The sequence below is a fragment of the Myotis nattereri genome (genome assembly GCF_964212035.1).
Source record: "Myotis nattereri genome assembly, chromosome: 18".
Classification (NCBI taxonomy): domain Eukaryota; kingdom Metazoa; phylum Chordata; class Mammalia; order Chiroptera; family Vespertilionidae; genus Myotis; species Myotis nattereri.
In genome coordinates, this window is record NC_138093.1 from 373246 (window position 1) to 393366 (window position 20121).

At 50.3% G+C, this 20121-nt stretch overlaps 1 protein-coding gene across 1 annotated transcript; it reads right to left on the minus strand.

The window, feature by feature from the left end:
• Positions 1-3962: 3962 nt before the first annotated feature.
• Positions 3963-14950, minus strand: LOC308533888 (butyrophilin subfamily 3 member A1-like; the record flags this gene model as incomplete). Its single annotated transcript, XM_081112082.1, has 9 exons — positions 3963-4624; positions 6527-6553; positions 6950-6973; positions 8141-8167; positions 8358-8621; positions 9880-10161; positions 11760-12101; positions 12321-12454; positions 14841-14950. The coding sequence occupies 9 exons, from the start codon at positions 14948-14950 to the stop codon at positions 3963-3965; spliced, it is 1872 nt and encodes a 623-aa protein (XP_080968208.1).
• Positions 14951-20121: the final 5171 nt, after the last annotated feature.

Below are 20121 nucleotides of genomic sequence, written 5' to 3' on the forward strand. Positions count from 1 at the left end.
CACCTGGTATATGTTAAAGGTTTTTCTCAGGTAACACACAGCCCTGCACCCTCCTCCCAGCGGCTCTTCCTGTGGGAGACACGAGGAAACTAAAAACTATTGGGAAATTAAAACGTCCCAAGTCTATGAAGTTCAAGCGCAGCCCGTCCCTCGAGGTCACCAGACGCCCCCGCATCCGCCTGCGGCCGCCACCAGAGCGGCTATGGCGGCGACCGGCCGCGCAGCGAACCCGTCCCCGCGGCCCCTCCCGGAGAGCAGCCCAGGTCCCCGCAGCGGGCAGCGCTCTCCTGCGAGTTGTTGTCCCGACGTTGACACTTCTGTGAACTAAAACGGGGTCGCTCATCCCAGGAACCCCGAAAGGAGTCGGGGTCCGGAAGGAAGCCAGGCTGACGAACGTTACCTTTGAACTTCCGCTCCCTGGAGAAGTGCCCCCGGAAGTCGGCCCCCACGCCTTGTTTCCGGTGAGTGGTTTGCGTTAAGGTTCCGGTTTCTCCCTCCTCCTCTTAGGAGCGGGAACACGGACACAGTCCGCTCTCAGAACCGGGTCGGAGGTCACAACCAGCCCCAGCCCCCCGGGGTCGGAGGAAGCGCTAGGCCGGGGCTCAGGGGCACCGGGGTGGGGGGGTCAGCACACCCGCGGGGCACCGCCCGCACGGGGTCTCCAGCTCCGGAGAGAAAGGGCCCCGCAGGCTGCGCACCCGGGAACCTGTCACTGAGACGAGCAGCAGGCTCATCGCTGAAATGTTACCCGGACTTGCAGCCGATGGTTGTAAACGACCAGACAAAGCGGCTGTGACGTGAATGATCATTGAACTGGATGCCTGGTGCATGAACCTTGTGCCGGTGTGGGGGGGGGGGGGGGCGGGGGGGAGGGAGGGGGTCCTAGCCCGACTGCGCTCTCTCTCAACCCGGGACCCCTCGTTCCTAACCGCCCGCCGCTCGCGCCTTACCGCGTGGCTCGCTGCTCCCTACCTCCCGCCTGCCAGCTCCTTAGGCTGCCGGGAGGCAGGAGGGGCTCCCGCCACCGCCTCTGCCATCACAGCGGGGAGCCTGGCTCTGGCTGAGCGGGTCTTCCCTTGTGGGAGCCCACAGACCACCATGGGGCAGCTTCTGCGTGGAGCGTCTGCCCCCTGGTGGTCCGTCTGGGTCATAGCAACCTGTCGTCCTGCCGTTGGGTCGATTTGCATATTACTGTTTTGTATAGATTGATAGCAACAAAAAACAATGAGTAAAGAAACTTCTTTGAGTTCAGGTTTTTCACTGATTGTTTTATTCCAGTTGCCAATTAGAGCTGATGCTAACGTCCAGGTTCACCTGGGGCCCTATTTTGCAAATGCCCTCTCTGATTTTAGCTGCAACCAGGGACAATAGCCATTAAAAAAAAATTCACGAGTTTATTTCAGCCAAACTGATGACACATGCTGGGGAAGCAGGATCTGAAATGCTTTTAAGAAAAAATAGTTTTGCAACTTCTTTTTTGCATTTGAAACTAAGGTGGGGACATTTTTTATTGACTATTTTTTCTTTGCCTTATTTAAAAAAAATAATTCTAACATAGAATTAAGCCAATTTAATTGTTTTTTAATTTTTATTTTTTACAGAGAGGAAGGGAGAGGGAGAGTTAGAAACATCGATCAGCTGCCTCCTGCACGCCCCCTATTGGGGATGCGCCCACAACCAAGGTACATGCCCTTGACCAGAATCGAACCTGGGACCTTTCAGTCCGCAGGCCGACACTCTATCCACTGAGCCAACTGCTTACAGCCAATTTAATTATTTTATAACATCAAACTCTAAATCTATGGAAGAAATGAACTATTGACAAATGTAACTTTTATCCACAATCTCTGGCGATGTGGGCAAATGCATGTAAGGATTTCAGCAACCTTTGCACCGACAGTAACTGCACCAGCATTTATTGAGAGCGCGCCGTGTGTGGGTAGGCATTCTTCTAAGCACGTGGCCCATGTAAATTCACAGCAAGCCTTTGGGGCAGGTGAGGAAAGTGCACATTTCAGTTTTCAGTCAACAGCTGGTGATTCTGGATTCTCTGGCAACACCAGACCTGCAGACTCCTTCCTCCCCAGGTCATTTATTTTCTGAAAGCCCAACACGACCCTCACCCAGATCCCTTGCCTCCCCCACTCTACACTCCAGTGACCAACAAAAACAATAAAAGTCCCCCAAAGTCTCTTTTTTATATATATGCAGAAACCTAGATCAAAAATGAAATAGAATCAGAAGAAGTGCAAATACAAGCAATTTGGTGGTAGAGAGAATCAGGGGTTGGTTGGAGGAGAGAGCCAGGCATGATTCATATCCAGCCGTCTCCTTCACGCCCCCCACTGAAGATGGAGCCCTCACGGAGCATGTGCCCTGACTGGGATTGGGGAAAAGAACCTCGACCTTCTGGTTCATAGGTAGACGCTCAACCAAAAAGCCACACCAGCTGGGCCCAAGGCACATTTCTTAACATATCCCGCCCATTCCTAAATGCTTTCTCTGGAGGCCTCTAATTCCCTTCTGACTCAATTTGACACTGAAATTAGCACTCTAGCAATGACCCCACTAGCTGTTATTTCTGGACTCTGTTCCCCATTCCATTCCTTTAACCTAAATTTTTCCGTCACATCTGCCAGCTGGCAGAAGGAGTCCAGATAATCCCAGCCTGCAGCATTCAGGATGGAATGGCAACCTCGGTCCCACCACTGCAGGAAACTCAGTTCTGCCAACAACCAGAATTAGCAAGAAACAGACTGTTCCCTGGACCCTCCAGAAAGGAGCCAGCCTGCAGACACCTGGATGTCAGTCCGGCCAGAGCCACACTGGGCTTACCACCTACAGACATGTGAAGTAAGGAATCTGTGTTGCATTAGGTCATGAAATTTGCGGTTTTTATTAGCAGCTTACAAAGCTGATACAATAAGGATTTTGTGTAAATGTGGTGGGTAAACTATGGGGGTGAAAATCTAGAAGAAGCTCAGTTGAGGAATGAAGAATAGTAACCAATTTATTTAATAAATGTAACCTGACCACCACCTGCCGGGGAAGGCGACAGACACAGTGGTGACCAGTCACAGTGATGGTGATGGAGTGGCTTTTCCCCAGGACCCAGCAGTTACAGGAACCTCCGGGAACATGAACACATGCTCAGCGTGGACGGTCCCTTTCCGGGAAATGGGTCACAATGTGATAAAACTTCCACTGCAGTTCACATGGCTCCCTTCCCCCAAATTCATGCCTCACACATGAGCTTTAGGGATGAAGCTGGAGAGTTGGTTCAGCTTCATGATCACAGGTCTCAAGCTGGTTAAGAATTTAGCCTCTAGTCCCTTCTCAGCCGTGTGTGATGTGGTCACTGTGAGTTCGTTCTGTGGACGACGTCATCATGGACAGCCAGGCAATGGAGCAGTGGACCATGGTTCTGACAGTCCCCCTTGAAGGAACCAGGTGGGATGTGGCCTTCAGAGTCACCTACAGTGACCTTCTCCCTGGGGCCCTGGGAAGGGAACCTCAGGCTGCCCATGACCCTGCCCAACAGGAACAACTGGCTGCAAAGGAACAGACTGGAGGTAGAGGGAGGGTCAGAGGTCAAACACCTCCCAGCAGCACTAGTTTCTGCCTGAATTATATGTCACTTCCCTGGGCCCTGCCTTTCTTTCCACACTTTCAATGAGGCCACCTCACAGGGGTGTTGTGAGGACTGGGGAGTGAGATTCACCTGAAGCACTTAGCCCAGCACCCACCACCTTCTAAGTACCTGTGAATTGAGCTATGGCTGCAGGAAGGGAGCTGAGTCACCTTTGGAAAGTTATCTTCCTGCACCCTGGTCTCCTCATTAATCATGTGGGAAAGTTGAAAGACAGCTAGTAAAGTGCTTCACTCAGTGAGTTTTTAGTAAGTATGTTCCTGATGAAAGTATGTTCCTGCTGTGAGGTTTGGCTGTGAAGCAGGCCCTCAGCTCAGGGCTGGGCAGAGGGAAGCAAAGATATTACTTCCTCCTGGGGGTCCTCATTGCCATTAGCTGAGCCTGAGGCCACTGGGGTCTCCAGGGAAGGGCCAGGCAGTGGGTCAGACACAAGGGAACTCCTCACTCCTTTTGGTGCTGGGCAAACGGTCAAGGCAGTGGACTCATGTGACCAAATCCTGAAAAAAGGCCACAGAGGCCCAGAGAAGGAAGCTTGTTGGAAGGTGAAGATGTGTGATCCATCGATGGCATCATAGAACGAGACCTCCCGCATCTCACAGTCCAGGAAAACCCCCACTCTTTTAAGAGGGTTGGCAATTGTGAGTTTGCTCCGGGGATCCGTTCGAGCATGGAATTCATGCCCACCCGACAGTGCTATTGTCCAGAATCCATTCTCCGGTGATATTGTAGCATAATATTTTCTCTCCACGTTCTCCCTACACAGCCCTAAATGCCACTGTTTCCTGTCCCCCACCTGCACCTCCCAGAAGTGTCTGCCTGACATGAAGCTCTCACAGCCCAGCACACAGAAACGATCTTGAAATCTCTTGGGGTTGTCTGGCAGGCTCTGCCTTTCTAGTGTACAGTTCAGGCTCCTCTGGTCGTCAGAAATGAGGAGGTTGGGGTGCGCGGTGTCCGGATCCAGAATCACGTCCGCTACAAAGAGTTCCAATGGTGTGGGGTCAGCCATGGTTTTGGGATCTGAGAGCCTCAAGCTCCAAGGCTTGGGTCTGGCTGGTGAGACCTGAGCCCAGAGCCTGGGGTCCCAGCTGCCCTGAGTGTGACCCTCAGCAAAGCCAAGATACACCACAGGGCCTGGTGGTCAGTGAGGAAGGAAGGGTTAGGAAACTGGGGTCACACTAACCCGATCTCAAGTGGCCCCCTTCCTTCTATCTTTCTCCTGTTTCCTCCCCAGAAGGACTGTGCCCACCTGTGCTGCAGAGTCACATGGATTCCAAGGGCCCCAACCCTTGCTCTGCCCTCCTGAGCTGGACGACTTCCTTTTCTGCTCGGTCTCTTTTCACACACACACACACACACACACACGCACACACACACACACACACTGCAATGTGGCAAGTCTCAATGTGATATCTGTAAAATGCGAATAAAAATACTCATCTCTAGGGTGGAACAAAACAGAATGTGAGCTGTATTTAGCCCAAGGCCAGGCATGGAGGAAGCACCTGGTGTGGTCACAGGGACCAGGTCTCTGCTGTGCTGGGCCATGCTGGGCTCTATGTGATCCTCACTCCCCACCTGCCCCTCCCTCTTTGCCCAGGAATCCTCCTCCTTGGGCAGCATCACTGGGCTCTCTTGCCTCTGGTCACCTGTTGGCTTTGGCCAAGGGCAGTGCTGGCTGAAGACTGGAGGGAAGGAAAGAGGCACAGCCCCGACTTCCCCACTTCCTGTGATGGAGAGGCTCTAACAGAGCAGCCTCCTCTCAGGCAGCCTCTCCCTGAGCCACAGCCTCCTCAGGGCTCCAGTGACTGTTCCCTGTCCCTCTGCCTTGGGCCTGGGGTGGTGGCAGCTCCCACTGTTGTGAGCCTGGGGCACTGCTCTTCCTTGTGGTTTCCCTTAACATCCCCCCACCCCCCGCTTCTGGAAGTAGGTCCTTCCCTAAACCCTCTGTAATCACTGGGCAGATGTGGCTGAATCAAACCAACTCCATCTCTGTGTCTCTGATTTCCTTCATCTTCTCATGCTGTGACCTTTGACCAACCTCCCTGTTCTTAGCAGGCACACCAAAGCCCTCAGGGTGATGATGATGTGTGTTCCTTAAAATGTAGCCATAAACAGTTCTGTTAGTAACACTAGAACGACATGACAAGGAGGTCAACACCAAATGTGATGGTATCGATTATAAACAACCTTCCACCACAAGACCCCCAGGAGGTATGGCTGATGCTGCCACACTCCTTGTCCCTTTGTCCTGACAATCATTAGCACACGAATTGTGTGTTTAAAAAAGTACTGTAACAGTCTGTGCAGACTGACACCTATTTTGTCCGCTCCAACCCCACACCCCTGTGAGTAAATGACTCTATAATACAGTCTGTTATAATCTAAGGAGTTGCCTACATCACTTTTACGTCTTAAGAACCTTCTCCTGACTGTGGTCATTACCGTCAGACACACACCCATCAAGAACAGGCCATGGCTTCCCTCTTAGAGTTTTGACCAACACACACCCATCTCCTCGTCTAGTCTTATCTCCACCCTCACATAGTAGGAATGACTACCATCATCTCCAAGAGACTCAGAAACATGGCACACCTTGAGGAGGCTCAGGGCAGGAGGGGCAGCAGCTGGGCCAGGTCACCTCCTCCCTCTCTCTCCAGCCCCTGCTCCCAGCTCCACCCCTCATGACTCCTCCTTCCCCCACACAGACCTGGGGAAGCCCAGGGCAGCAGCTGTCCCTGGCACTCTTAGCAGCAGATGGGCACACTGTGGGGAGCTCATGTAACCCACCCAAAATTCTCCCAGTCAAGAGCTGTAGAAGAAAGAGGGAGCCAGGCCCCTCAGTTGTTGTCCCAGGGAACACAGTGATTCACTCACCAGGTTGGTAAAGGGCCATCTTCCACTCTGAAAGGAAGAAGAAACAGGCAAGGAAAGGTCATCATTTCTGTTCTTCCCCCACCATTCTCCTCACTGAGCCTCTTCCCTCTCCTTCCCACCAATATCTAGTTTCCTTCCTCCACAGCTCTGAGGAGGAGGCATAAAAGCTCTCAGAATGTTGGGCTTTCCTCCATCACGGTGGGGCTGTGGGTGACGGGGCCAGGCTGTGCCCAGATGTGGGCGTGTGTGGCAGCAGGTGAGGGGACACTGGAGCTGGGAGGTCCTCTCTGGGTGTCCGGAGAGGCAGGGGGGTCGTCCACAGAACAGGAGCTCTGAGCAGGGTCTGATGACCCCTCACCAGCACAGAAAGGGTTTCAGGGCTTTGTACACAAGTGCAGGAACCGGAGAGCATGAGTCACTCACCAGCATAGGCCTGAGACCTGTCACCTGCAAAGGAAGGAGGCAGGGTCACCTCCACTGTCATTTCTGAGTCCTTTCCTCTCTCTTCCCTTTGAACCCCACCTCCCTCTCCCTCTGCCTGTTCAGTTCCCTGCTCCCCGCTCCTCTTTAAAGTCGCTGGCACCTAGTGACCTGCAGGCACCGAGTGGGGCTTTCCCAGCTGCACCTGCAGGTCTGTCCTGTATGTGTCTGTACAGCAGTCACCTTTAACCATCGTTTCACTTTCTGAAGTTTCAGTTACACTCTGTCACCCACAGTTGGAAAATATTAAATATTCCAGAAACAAGCAATTCATAAGTGTTACATGCACATCATTCTGAGCAGTGTGATGACACCTGTGCCATCCGTCTCTCACATGCCAACCTGAGAACCATCCCTGTGCCCAGCATGTCCACCCTGTGTCCCTCCCATGAGCCACTCAGTCACTGAGGAGCCAGCTCTGTGGTCAGATCGGCCTCAGCATCACAGGGCTGGTGTGAAAGTCCCCTGATGTTACTTATTAATGACCCATCATTGCAGTGATGCTCGCCATTGGGGTGCGGCAATGAGAAGCCTTCCTTTAAGTGAGAAGGAGAAACCTCCTATACACAGGGTGTGGTGCTATCCGTGGGCCAGGCACCCACTGGGGTCATGTATCCCATGCCCCTGACATATGAGGTGACTGTCTTTGTCCTGTACCTGGCTGGGCTTGCCATGTGCATACGTGTATGCATATGTGTGCTGAAATCCATTGATCTGAATCTGCATGATATCCTAACATTTTCCAAAAAGAATTAGGTGACTTAATGAGAAAATTTCAGACACTACTTTTCAGCAGTTATGATAAATCTGGGACAACTGACACCAACCCCTCCTCCTTAGAAGAGAATGTTCTCTCTCCTTCTGGTTTCCTCTCAGCAGCCTTTAGATTCTGTAGAGCAGTCAGGGAAGGTGGCCCTCACATCCAAGTCCATCTCCTCCTCTCCTTTCTGGGGTTCCCTGGACATCCGTATGTGATCGGTCTGGTGGAGAGAGCCTGACCCCTTTCTACAGGGAGGACCCCCCTGCCCGACCTCCCCTATCAGTTTCCCCATTCCTTCCCCTGGGTGGTCATGGGTGAGGAAGGGGCTGGACAGGTCCCAGCAGAGTGTCTAAGAGGCAGGTCCAGGTACTCACGCTCCAGGTACTGCTTCTTCCTCCACCCTGTTGGAGAAATGGAAGGGGTCAGTGAGGTGGGTCACCAGGGACCCCAGAACCCTCCTGGCGGGGGATTGGGACTTACTGAGCTCCTCCTGCAGATTCTCTGGAAATAAGCAGAAAGAGAAGGTGCTGTCAATGAGATGGAAAGGGGGACCCGCACCTGGGTGGGTGGCCTGGGGCAGGGAGGTCCCACCCATCTGCAGCCAGGCCTCACCTTTGGTGCATCGCTCCAGCTGCTCCTTCATCCATGCTGCTTCTTTCTCAGCTCGCTCATGCTCCTTCACCACCAGCGCTGCTTCTTTCTCGGCTCGTTCCCTCTCCTTCTCCTGGCTCAAGGCCCTGATTCTCTTCTGCTGTTGCCACCATGAGATCACCAACCCAGCCAGAAGCCCCAGCAGAGCCACAAGGGTCACCCGAAAGGCCACCTGCCAGGGCTTCGTGCTGGAGAAGAAGGGCCCTGGGGAAGGAAAGCCTCAGCCGTTGGACCGAAGGGTCACGAGGTCTCTCCAGAGGAGCAATGACCATTGTCTTCCCTAAAGTTCCCAGAACTCTTTCTGTCACATATACTAGGGCCGCAGGAAGCCCTATTCTTGCAGGAATCTTCCTGCAATGGGCCTCTGGTATATATAAATAAAAAACATAAACATCTTATTTTTCTTGTTCACACCACAGGCAGCATCTATGCAAGCTTCTCCACAGCTTGTTTCTCAGTGCATCGTGGGCCCTGGGGACCTTTCCCTCTCAGCATGGGGAGCACATCTGTGTTTCCTCCCGCAGGGCAGCCTCCACTGCACAGGAGCCCCCATGGGTGGCATCTGAACTGTCTGTGACTTTTGTTATTATAACTGATGCTCTAAGAAATAACATTGTGCCCTGGCTGGTTTCGCTCAGTGGATAGAGCATTGGCCTGTGGACTGAGGGGTCCACAGAAGATTCTTGTCAAAGGCACAAGCCTGGATTATGGGTTTGGTCCCAATCAGGAGGCAGCCCATGATTCCCCCACATCATTGATGTTCCTCTCTTTCTCTCCCTCTCTCTTCCTCTCTGAAATCAATAAAAATATATTTTTTAAAAAGAAATAACTTTGTCCATCAGTTATTTCACACAACACCAAGCTGATTTGTCAGATAAATTCCTAGAACTGGGATTTTGGGTCAGTAAATAAGTAGTTTGGATTAAGATTCTTCTACTCCCCCCCTCCCCAATTTAAGCTGTGTCAATTTATACAAAAATATACCAACTGATACCAACACACGTCTAAGAGTGTCTGTCCCCCCACAGTCCTGCCATCAGTGTTTCCAACTACATGGTTTGTTTGCTGCCCATCTCACAGGTAAAGACGTCTCCCTGCTCAGTGAGACTGGACATCCTTGGCCGAAGTATTTCCTTCTGGAAACCGTTCATTTCTGTACTGAGCTGTTCCATGTTTTGAGGAGCTCAGCCCTTTCTCCAGGACGTGTCTGCACATACTTTCCCCACTTTGTCATGTGTTTGCTGACCATTACCATTTGTCCTTCCCCATCGCCTGTCCCAGGTGGAGGCGGCAGGGATGCTCAGAAAATGTGTGTGACATCAACAGCTTCAAGGGGCAAAAGGGCACCCAGGTCCCTGCTCTGAGCCTTGTGCTCACTGCACAGACCCAGGTCAGCAGCAGACAGTCAGGCCTCCTTCTCCCAGTGGCCACAGCTGAGCTCAGTGTGGGGCCGGGCACTCACCTGCAATGGAGACCCTGGCGGTCTTCTCCTGGCTCAGCAGGGGGTTTCTGATGACACAGGAGACCCCCTTCCCAGAGCCGCCTTTCAGGATCACAGACGATGTGACTGCGTACAGACCCTCTCCATCTACATTTGCAGGCGCTGCCATGGTGGGCAAGCTCTCTCGCCTGTCACCTCTCCACTCTACGTGGGGCTGCGGATACCAGCCTGCAGACGTGCACTCCACACGGATCCCTCCATCCTCATAGCCCTTCATTTCAAGGTGAAGATCAGAGCCCAGGGCTGGGGAAGGAAGAGTGAGCCTGAGTCATGGGGAGGCCTCTGTGTTGGTGAGGGTCCCATCAGGAACAGGGGCTCACTCCACTAGATCACGCAGGGAGGGTTCACTGAGGAGCTGGTTGCCACGTGTGCTGTGCAGGGGAGACTATTCCATGAGGTGACCACTGCCTGACCCTCATGGACCCTCGAGCTGTATCCAGCTGGATCTGGGCCAGAACAGAGACTGCTTCCCAGGGATGCCCTCAGAGACACCTGGACCCTCCCCCTGCCCAGTGCTGGTTCCTGGAACTGGCCCTCACCCGCCCTAAGCTTGTAACTCATTCCCCTTATCTGGGCAGGTCATGCCCCAGTCCCATATCTATCCTGCCTGCCCTTGTGAGCTTTAGGCTTTGGCAGGTGGTGGGGAGGATATGCATGTTGTATTGCTGCAGCCCACACTGTTCCTGGTATGAGAGTCACCGTGCTGAACTCTTGATATCATTAATCTAGAGTTTACAGCCTCTTTTTCGGGTCTTTGGACTCAGGGAATTTTTATTTTGTGGTTGTGGGAGGGGAAAGACTACATGGGAGAGAGCTGACCCAGGGCCAGGAACAGTGAGTTGTCACCATCAGTCCCTAAACTCTTAACCCAAGGGGAGGTGAGAGGAAGCCTTTTGAAGACTTGCAGTAACCTAGTCCTGTAGGGAGGGATTTCTTAAGAGGAGCTGTGGTCTCAGAAAGGGATGCAGCTGAGGAGGCCCTGCAGGGAGAAAGCCAGGACCTCCCACCTTCACCTTCCTTCCTTCCTGTGCAAGGCAGGGCTGTGCCCTGAGAAAGAGAAATGATGTTGGACATGAACAATTTCATGGAATATCAGCATCAGACAAGGACGCTTTGTCCCTGTGATGGGTCAGGACAAATCAAGACCACTCAGCCATCAGGTCTGAACATAGAATAAAATATAAACAGTGTCCAGACCACAGCAGTGAGCAATCATCCCCCATCATAGGTGAGAGTGACTAGTTACACCCCACACCCTCCTGACAGCATCTGATCCAGAGCAAAGCCCTCCTTCCATAAACCCTCTCCTAATCTCCTATCACCCCAAAAGTTACACCAAGTCTCCCTGACACTCCATCATGGGGACACCCCATGTTTCCACACTGTGTGTTCTCCTCACTGCAACTAGTACCAAACTCAACTTGTTCAACTGCAGGTGTGATCCTGGGGCCTTTGGTTGGAGGACCTGGCAGCACAGTTGATGTCCCTGCTACTCAGCCTCCCTGGACCCACAGCAGGGAGCACCTGGGGGGCCCACGTCCACTGCCTGGAACACAGCTGAACCACTCAATTGTGTGCCCCCCACGAGGGAAGGTTTTCTCAGCCTTCCTGCCCTGACCCCACATCCCTGCTGAGATCCTGGTGGCTGCAGGAGGGACGTCTTCACTTGGTTCAGGAGGAACCCTTCTGGCAGGAAAACCTGAGTCTGTCAAGGGCTCAGAGAAGCAGAGGTGGAGGAGGGAGGCAGCTGCTGGGGTGTAGGCAGAAGTCTGTGCTGTGGCCTTGGAGCCTGTGCCCCCAGGCCCCACAGAAGAAGGAGCTCAGAATAGCCTCAGGCTCACCTGCAACCTTCAGCTCCACCTGGGCTTTTGCCAGGAAATCGTCATCTTGGAAATAACACTGGTAGGTCCCACTGTCAGAGGCTCTGACCTTGTGAATCCGCAGGACAACCTTCCCCTCAGTGATGTCCTCTCTTAAAATTGACGTTCTCCCTCGATACTCTGCTATCTCTGTTTCTTCCTTGCCGTGTGCATATGCACGCACCACCTGCCTGAGGCCGGATCGCCGCCACATCAGCTCCATGGACTCAGCACTCATCTTCGGGGACAAATGACAGAGCAGCTCAGCATTTTCACCCACCATGGCCAGGATGGGCTCAGGGGGTCCAATCACAGCAACCTGAGCTGGTCAGCAGAAAGAGGTGCTCCATCAGAGGGAGCTGGAGGCCAGAGGGTAAGGGGGTGTCCCAGGCAGGGAGGGTGAGGTAATAAACACCTTGACAGGCACTCAGTTCTGACAGGTGTACAGTGTGGATGGGCCTCCCAGGTGTGAGGAGGAGTCAAAGATTCTGACTGGGCACTATAGGTAACTGCTCCTGGTACATAATTGCAGGTGGTCCCTACCTGAGCAGGGGTTGAGCAGCTGGAACAAGGCAAGGCAGACGGGGAGGTGGAGCAGATGGAAGGCCAGGGACCTCACCATTGTGGGCTGTTGTGCAGACAGAGAGACACCAGAAGGAGCTGGTAGAAATGACGACCTGGAGGAAGATGGAGAATCCACATGAGACCTCTGTCTCCCCAGGGCCGACTCCTGGTACAGCCACCATCACTGGTGACCCCAGAGCCTCCTCTCAAATTTCTGTTTGGGAGTCTCTTCGCCTTTGACTCCAACATGGAAAATCACCCTAAAGCAATGGTTCTCAACCTTCCTAATGCCGCGACCCTTTAGTACAGTTCCTCATGTTGTGGTGACCTCCAATTTCACTGTTACAAATTGAACATAATGAAAGCATAGTGATTAATCACAAAAACAATATATAATTCTATATGTGTTTTCCTATGGTCTTAGGCGACCCCTGTGATAGGGTCATTTGACTCCTAAAGAGGTCTCAACCCAGAGGTTGAGAACCGCTGCCCTAAAGGATGAACCTTAAGTGTCCGTCCCTTGGTCCTGGCCACCTGGGAGTCCTGGGCTCTGTGGCCAATGGGCTCACAAGCTTCCACTTGCCCACACGTCCTGGACAGCCTGTCCGCGCCTCCAACATCTCACTCTGATTAACGCAGGACCCCCCGCTCTGAGCCCCAGTTCCACTGGGGCCCCTCAGTCTCTGCTCCACACCACAGCCCGAATGCTCCTGCCTCCCTCACTTCACGCCTCTCCTCAGCCTCCAGGGGCTCCCACTGCCCTCAGAGCAGGAGCTGGAGTCCTCTGGTCCCTTCACTTCCTAAATTATCTGAATGTTTGAAATTTAAATTTTCAGAGAGGGGAATATATTTCCACTGATTTGGGGGGATAATTATTGTTTTTATTCTTGATCATAAACTATTTCAAAATAAAAATAAGTCAAATTTAAATAAATCATAATGGGAACCACATACTTTGCTACATATGAATGTAAATATTTCTGGACATATTTTGGAGAGATATATATTTGCCTTAAAAAGTTTTATTCTTTAACCCAAAAATATCTCTTTAAGGAATTACTCCTAAAGAAAAATCAGGCATTAACACAAAGTTTTATATTTGATGCTGTTCATCATAGTAAAATCTACAATACCAGAATGTAGATACAATTTAAATTCCCAAATTGGATCCAATTTTGTAATAATAGCAAAAATTTTATAAAAACCTGATTCCTAAACCTGCAGCTGTGATCATACTCATTGGTGAAAAGCTGAAAAGTTATTCTCTAATCACTAAGGTCAGGAAGAAGACAAGGACGCCCACTCTCACCACCTGTGCTCCCACAGTATTGGAAGTCCCGGCCACAGCAGTCAGACAAGACAAAGGAATAGAAAGCATACAAATCAGGAAGGAAGAAGTAGAACTCTCACTATTTGCAAAGAATGTGATACAGTATGTAGAAAACCTGAGGATTCCACCAAAAAAACACACCATCAGAACCAATCAATGAGTTTAGTAATGTTGCAGGATAGAAAATTAGAAACCTGCTGCATTTCTGTACAGCAATAATGAATAATCAGGAGGAGAAAATTTTAAAATCGCATTTACAAGTTTACCCACAAAGCATAAAATATCCAGGAATAAATTTAACCAAAGAAATGAAAGACCTATAGACTGAAACTATAAGACACTGAAGAAAGAAATTGAAGAGGATACAAATGAATGGAAGGATAGGATATACATGCTCATGGGTTAGAAGGATTAACATTGATAAAATGCGCTTACTGACTAAAGCAATATCCACATTCAATGCAATCCCTATTAAAACACCAATGGCCTTCTTCTCAGAGATAGAACAACTCATCCTAAACTTATATGGAACCACAAAGACCCAAAGAAGTCCTGAGAAAGAACAAAGTTGGAGGCATCCTACTCCCTGATATTAAACTATACAAAAGTGTCTACACTAATAAACAGCATGGCACTGGCATACAAACAGACACCCAGTTCAATGGGGGCAGGCAGAGAGCCCAGGAAAGGATCTTCACTTATACAGTCAATTAATCTGTGACAAAGGAGGCAAGAATATGCAGTGGGGCAAAGACAGTCCTTTCAAAATGGTGCTGGTAAAACTAGACAGATACATGCAAAAAAAGAGTAATTGGTCACTTTCTTAAACCATATACAAGAATAAACACAATATGGATTAAAGATTAAATGTGAGACCCAAAACTATAAAACTAGGAGAAAACAGGCAGTGAACATCTGACATATCTCTTAGTAATATATGTTTTCAATGTGTATCCTCAAGCAAGGGCAGAAAAATAAACAATAAGCAAATGGGACCATATGACACAAACAGACAACCTATTGAAGGGAAGAATATGTTAGCCAACGATACATCCAATACAGAGTTAATATCCAAAATTTATTAAAAAACTCATACTATTTAACAGCAAAAAAAACACCCCCCAAACAATAAATTTAAAAAGGGGCAGAGGACGTGAATAGACATTTAACTAGAGAACAGGTACAGATGGCCAATTGACATGTGGATTGGAAGCCCTCTACTGTCAGACAACGTGATGTTTATCCATTCTTCGACTGTTGTATACGTATGCTGTCTCATATATTTTTATATTACAACTAGAGGCCCAATGCAGAAAATTCATGCAAGGGGCTCGGCACTCGCAGCCCCGGCTTCGTCCGGAAGGTTGTTCGACCCTCTGGTCTAATTAGAATATTACCCTTTTATTATTCTAGATTACATATAATTCTGTAGTGAACATCTTTTCATATAAATCTTTAAGCCACACATCTTGTAGCCTACCCCACCATTATTTTAACATTATTTCTGTAAATGTGACTGCACATAAACAGCCTGTTCGCTTAAGAATTCTAGGAACTAACTTCAGGAAAAACAGACTCCAACCTCCAGACATTCCATCTCCGGAAGATTTGCTGACCTTCAACCAGTAATCTGCACAGACCGTGTTGGCTGGCACTTAGTCCCCTCAACGGAGAACTCTCAACCCCTCCTTTTTATTCCTTTACTAGTAGCCCTGCACACGAATCCGTGTGCAAGTAGATCGCTGTGGCTTGCCTCAGCTGGCCATCCACCCACTGCTGCTGGTAGCTCTCCCACCCCTTGTAGCTCTCTGCCTGCTGCCCCACCCTCCTGTAGCTCTCCACCACTTGTAGATTGGTCCTGACATTATGGCGTATGGATAATTAGCATATTCCTCTCTTACTATATAGGATTATTCGTCCCCCCCCCCTCCTCTTCCTTACAAAAATGCCTGCCCGTGTCCAACTGTCTTTGCAGCATGAGTCTACCATCTTCTGAAGCTACAGGCTCTAGAATAAACCAACATTCCTCCCACCAGTCCCATGATCTCGATTTGGTCTTTCCAGTGGCAGGCAGTTAAACCTGGGTTCTGTCTTTTAGAATCTCTTAGAACATATCCCAGAGAGGAGCAGGAGAGCCTGTCAGAGGCCTTAATGACCACAGTAAGTTCTTAGGAACATGCAGTTGTCAAGCTCACTCATTCCAGTTGTCTCCCTCCCACAGTTTTCTGAGTTCAGGCTTTCATCCTGTACTCACCTGAAGGCTCACCCAGCTTATCAGCCTCTCTCCTAAAGAGACCTGGGCCCTGGCTTTTACCAACTCCCCCCACTTACAGTTGGCACTTTCAGCTGAAAACCACAGAACAAAGGCCCTCCTTAGGTCTTCATTGCAGGTGAGTCTCTGATCTGGAGGAAAGGGTGGGGAAAGAAAGCTTGCTCAGGAGGAGAAAAAGTGCAAAGTCCCTGTTTGAAAGCACTTGTCATAAAAAGAATGATAATAAACTTTACTTTGCTCTGGGTGTGTGATCGGTGGGGTCCTCTACAAGTCTCCACCTGTTGCTGGTGGGACTAGAGTTCTTTGGGTGCTGGGGAACAAACATTCCCTGAGGCCCCACAGGAGGATGAGGTTCTGGGGAAGCTTTATTTCTGTGGAATCAAACCCCTGAGTTTCCAAGGGCCCATCTCCCTCCATCCTGACATGAAAAATGTCCCATTTTGTCTTCAGCAGAACCAGGTCTTGCAGCCATTCCCAGCGTGTCTGCTCCATATTTGCACAGCCCCGTCCAGTACAGCTTCTGGCTGGGGGAGCTTGTGCTCCCAGCTGTAGTCCATGGCGTGTGGGGTCTGCATCGCCAGGCTCCATTCAGCTTCTAGGATCACATGGCAGCCTGGCGGGTCACTAGCAAGGAAGAAACAGGACAGCAAGCAAGAGCAACCAGAGAGAGAGAGAGAGTTCTCAGCCTGGGGACTCTGTATTCCCTAATGTTGATGGCCTTGCATTGGGTCCACCCTTTTAGCCAATGATCTTTGTTCCCCGGTTAGACTAACAGGCAGGCCCCTTCCCTATGTCACCCCGACTTCACTGCACATGTGCCCATTTTCCCTTTGTGGAGCCTTCACCAGGGACTTCCAGGGAATAGACTGGCTCCCTGGGGAGTGTTGTTTCAGCTTCCTGGTGAGGCTGCCCAGATGACCATGCTTATTATGTCTGGCCTTCCCTTTGCTCCTTCCCTATTATTAATATGAATGACCAGCTACTTATGAGGGTAACAGGTGCATGTGTATTAGACAGGATTTTACTGCAATCATGCCTCAAAATAGCAACCAGGTCTCAACACAAACACTGAACGTCTCAGGAGATTCTATTAACATTTATTTTCTCCTTCATTGGTCTACAGGGGGACAGGGCAGCTGGTCCGGGTGGGCTCGCCTGGGCTTGGCTAACTGGATTTTACTCAAGGCTGCAGGTTGGGTTCCTGTCAGGTCCAGGGGTCTCTTCATTCTGGGACCAGGAGCTACAGGACACATTTTCATTTCCTTCTCTTCCCCCCTCCTCTCACCCCTCTAACCTCCAACTCCCCCATCCCAGTATCTCTCCCTCCTTTTCCAGTTCCTGTCCCGCTTCCCTCCTCCTCTACCCACCATCCCCCCCACCTCTTCCTCCAACTTCTCAGTTGATTATATTAGAACCAGTGGTTTTCAACCTGTGGGTCACGACCCCTTTGGATGTCAAACGACCCTTTCACAGGAGTACCCTAAGACCATCAGAAAACACATATTGAATATATAATTACATATTGTTTTTGTGATTAATCACTATGCTTTCATTATGTTCAATTTGTAACAATGAAAGTACATCCCACATATCACATATTTACATTATGATTCATAACAGTAGCAAAATTACAGTGATGAAGTAGCAACGAAAATAATTTTATGGTTGGGGGTCACCACAACATGAAGAACTGTATTAAAGGGTCGCGGCATTAGGAAGGTTGAGAACCACTGTCTTAGTCCTCTCCTCCCCTAGTGGCCGCAGCGCATCACTGCACCCCGTGCAGTGGGAATGGAGCCCACCTCTCTCTTCATCCACCAGGTCCTCCCGCCAAGTTCCCACACCTTTCATCTAAAACCTTCTTTAAAATTTTAAAACTGTGATCCACAGTAAGAAATACATTTTATAATGTAACTGAGGACGCACACAATTATATATACCGCATGCTCTCATCGTTCCATTCGTGTGTATTTAATTTTGGTTGCTATGTAATATATTGATTTCATGCCCCATCAGTGACCCAGGACCTGCAGGTGGAGAACTGCTCCATGACGGTTGTTTTATGGCAGAAACATTAGGCCCCACGTCCTGTGGGCTCTGCTTTTGTTGTCCACACACGGGACTTAGACCCTCAAACCTTTATCTTCATGTTATAATTGTTGACATGGATTGTGGAATAATTTTGAAAGAGAAAAATGTACTTCTCTTCATGTTCATGTTGAAGAACCTTTCACTGGGCCTGAGGCAGCGCAGAGAGTTTTCTGAGGCAGAAGGTTAAATACTTGGGCTCAGGGTTCTTGCCCACCCTCCCCATCTCTGTATCAGTCCCCACCACACACCCATGGCAGCCCCTGTACAGCTGCACGTTGGTTCCCTAGGTCTGTCTGGTGCACAACTTGCCACAACTAGGCGGCTTCAGCCCCAGAGCGCTGTCTTCTCAGCTTCAGCTCCGGATCCCCACAGGGTGGTCCAGGATCTGCCCTAGTGTTGGGGTTCCTGGCAGTCTAGGCTTTTCCTGGTTTGTCTCTGCCTTCATTCTCACCTGGTTCTCCCGTGTCCCATGAAGAAGTTGGGTCAGCCCTGAGTTCTTGCTAAATGCAGCCGATGATGGGAATGCCACTAGCTGGTCAGTGAGAAGGTTCTCTCTCGATTTAACTCAGCTGTGATACCATCGCCCCTGGAAAGTCTCATCTCTGAGCTGTTTTACTTCATATTTTAACTACACACGCATAAGGGAGAGAAGACTGACACTGATGAGGATGGTAGGTGTGGGAGAATGGGCTTGAGGCTCTGACGGCCTCAGCTCTCCCACCACCACCCCGGGGTGTCCTGTCAGATTGTGTTATTGGCTTAAACTACAGAGATTTACTCAGTTAACAAAAAAGTCCTGAGTTTAGGAGGCAGCAGCACTCTGCAGCCCTCCTCCCAGTGGTCTTGCCTGTTCTAGAGACACAGGGAAACTAAAACTTATTGGGTGACATGTCCCAATTCTATGAAATTCAAATGGCAGCCCATACATGCGGGTTTACTAGAAGAGCCAACCCTTCCATCTAAGATTGTGCTACAGGAGGGGCTGTGGAGGAGACCCCGGGGTCCGCACAGCCAAAGTATTAACACCCGGCCCTTGACAGAGAAAACGTTTCTAGATCCCGGGTCAAGTCTACTCCTGACTAATTTCTAGGTAGAAGACAAATAAATTGCTTCAGCATGAAAAATGCACTGTTACTAGCCTTTTGAGATTATCTGGCCTTTTGATTTCCTCTTTCTCTTTTCAGAGGAATAGGTAATGCGTGTGTGTGTGTGTGTGTGTGTGTGTGTGTGTGTGTGTGTGTGTGATTGGGGTTGGGGGCAGGCATGTGTTGAGGTGAACATAAGTACCCTCTTCCCAAAGCCAAAGAATTTCATTCAAGTTGCTAGACTTGTGGGGGGCAGGGAAATTATTGGGGTACACCAGGAGGGGCGGTGGGGTAAAGAACAGAGCCAGACAGCAGTTGTTATGGACACTTGTGACTCATTCAGAAAACACTCAGTGAGAGTCCTTGGGAGACTGAGTGACAGGCCAAAGCCCTTTCTCTCTCTCAGGAGAAGAACAGGACCATGGAAGCCAGCACAGGCTCCCGCCTGCCAGTGGATGGTCTGCCAGCACCCCCATACCCACCTCCTGCTCCTTCCTGGGCCCACAGACCCCAATCAGGCCACTGTGTACATTTCTTCTAGAATAACCTTCTCACGGCACATTTCATAACACTCCCACCTGTGCCTAAATGCTTTCTCTGGAGCCTCCACTACCTTCTGACTCAGTTTTACACTGCAGTCAGCACAGGAGCAATAGTCCCACTAGCAGCGACTCCAGGACTGGACTCTGGTCCCCATTCCTTTCACCTGAATTGTTCCCTCACATCTGCCTCCTGGGAAAACAACTCCAGATGCTCCCAGCCTGGAGGGTCCCAGCTTCTCCTGACAGCCAGCAAGGAATGGCAACCTGGGTCCCACCCCTGCAGGGAACTCAGTTCTGCCAACAACCAGAATTAGCAAGAAACAGACCATTCCCTGGACCCTTCAGAAAGAAGCCAGCCTGCGGACACGTGGATGTCAGCCTGCCAGAGCCACGCTGGGCTTCCCACCTACAGACATGTGCAGTAAGGAATCTGTGTTGCATTAGGTCATGAAATGTGTGG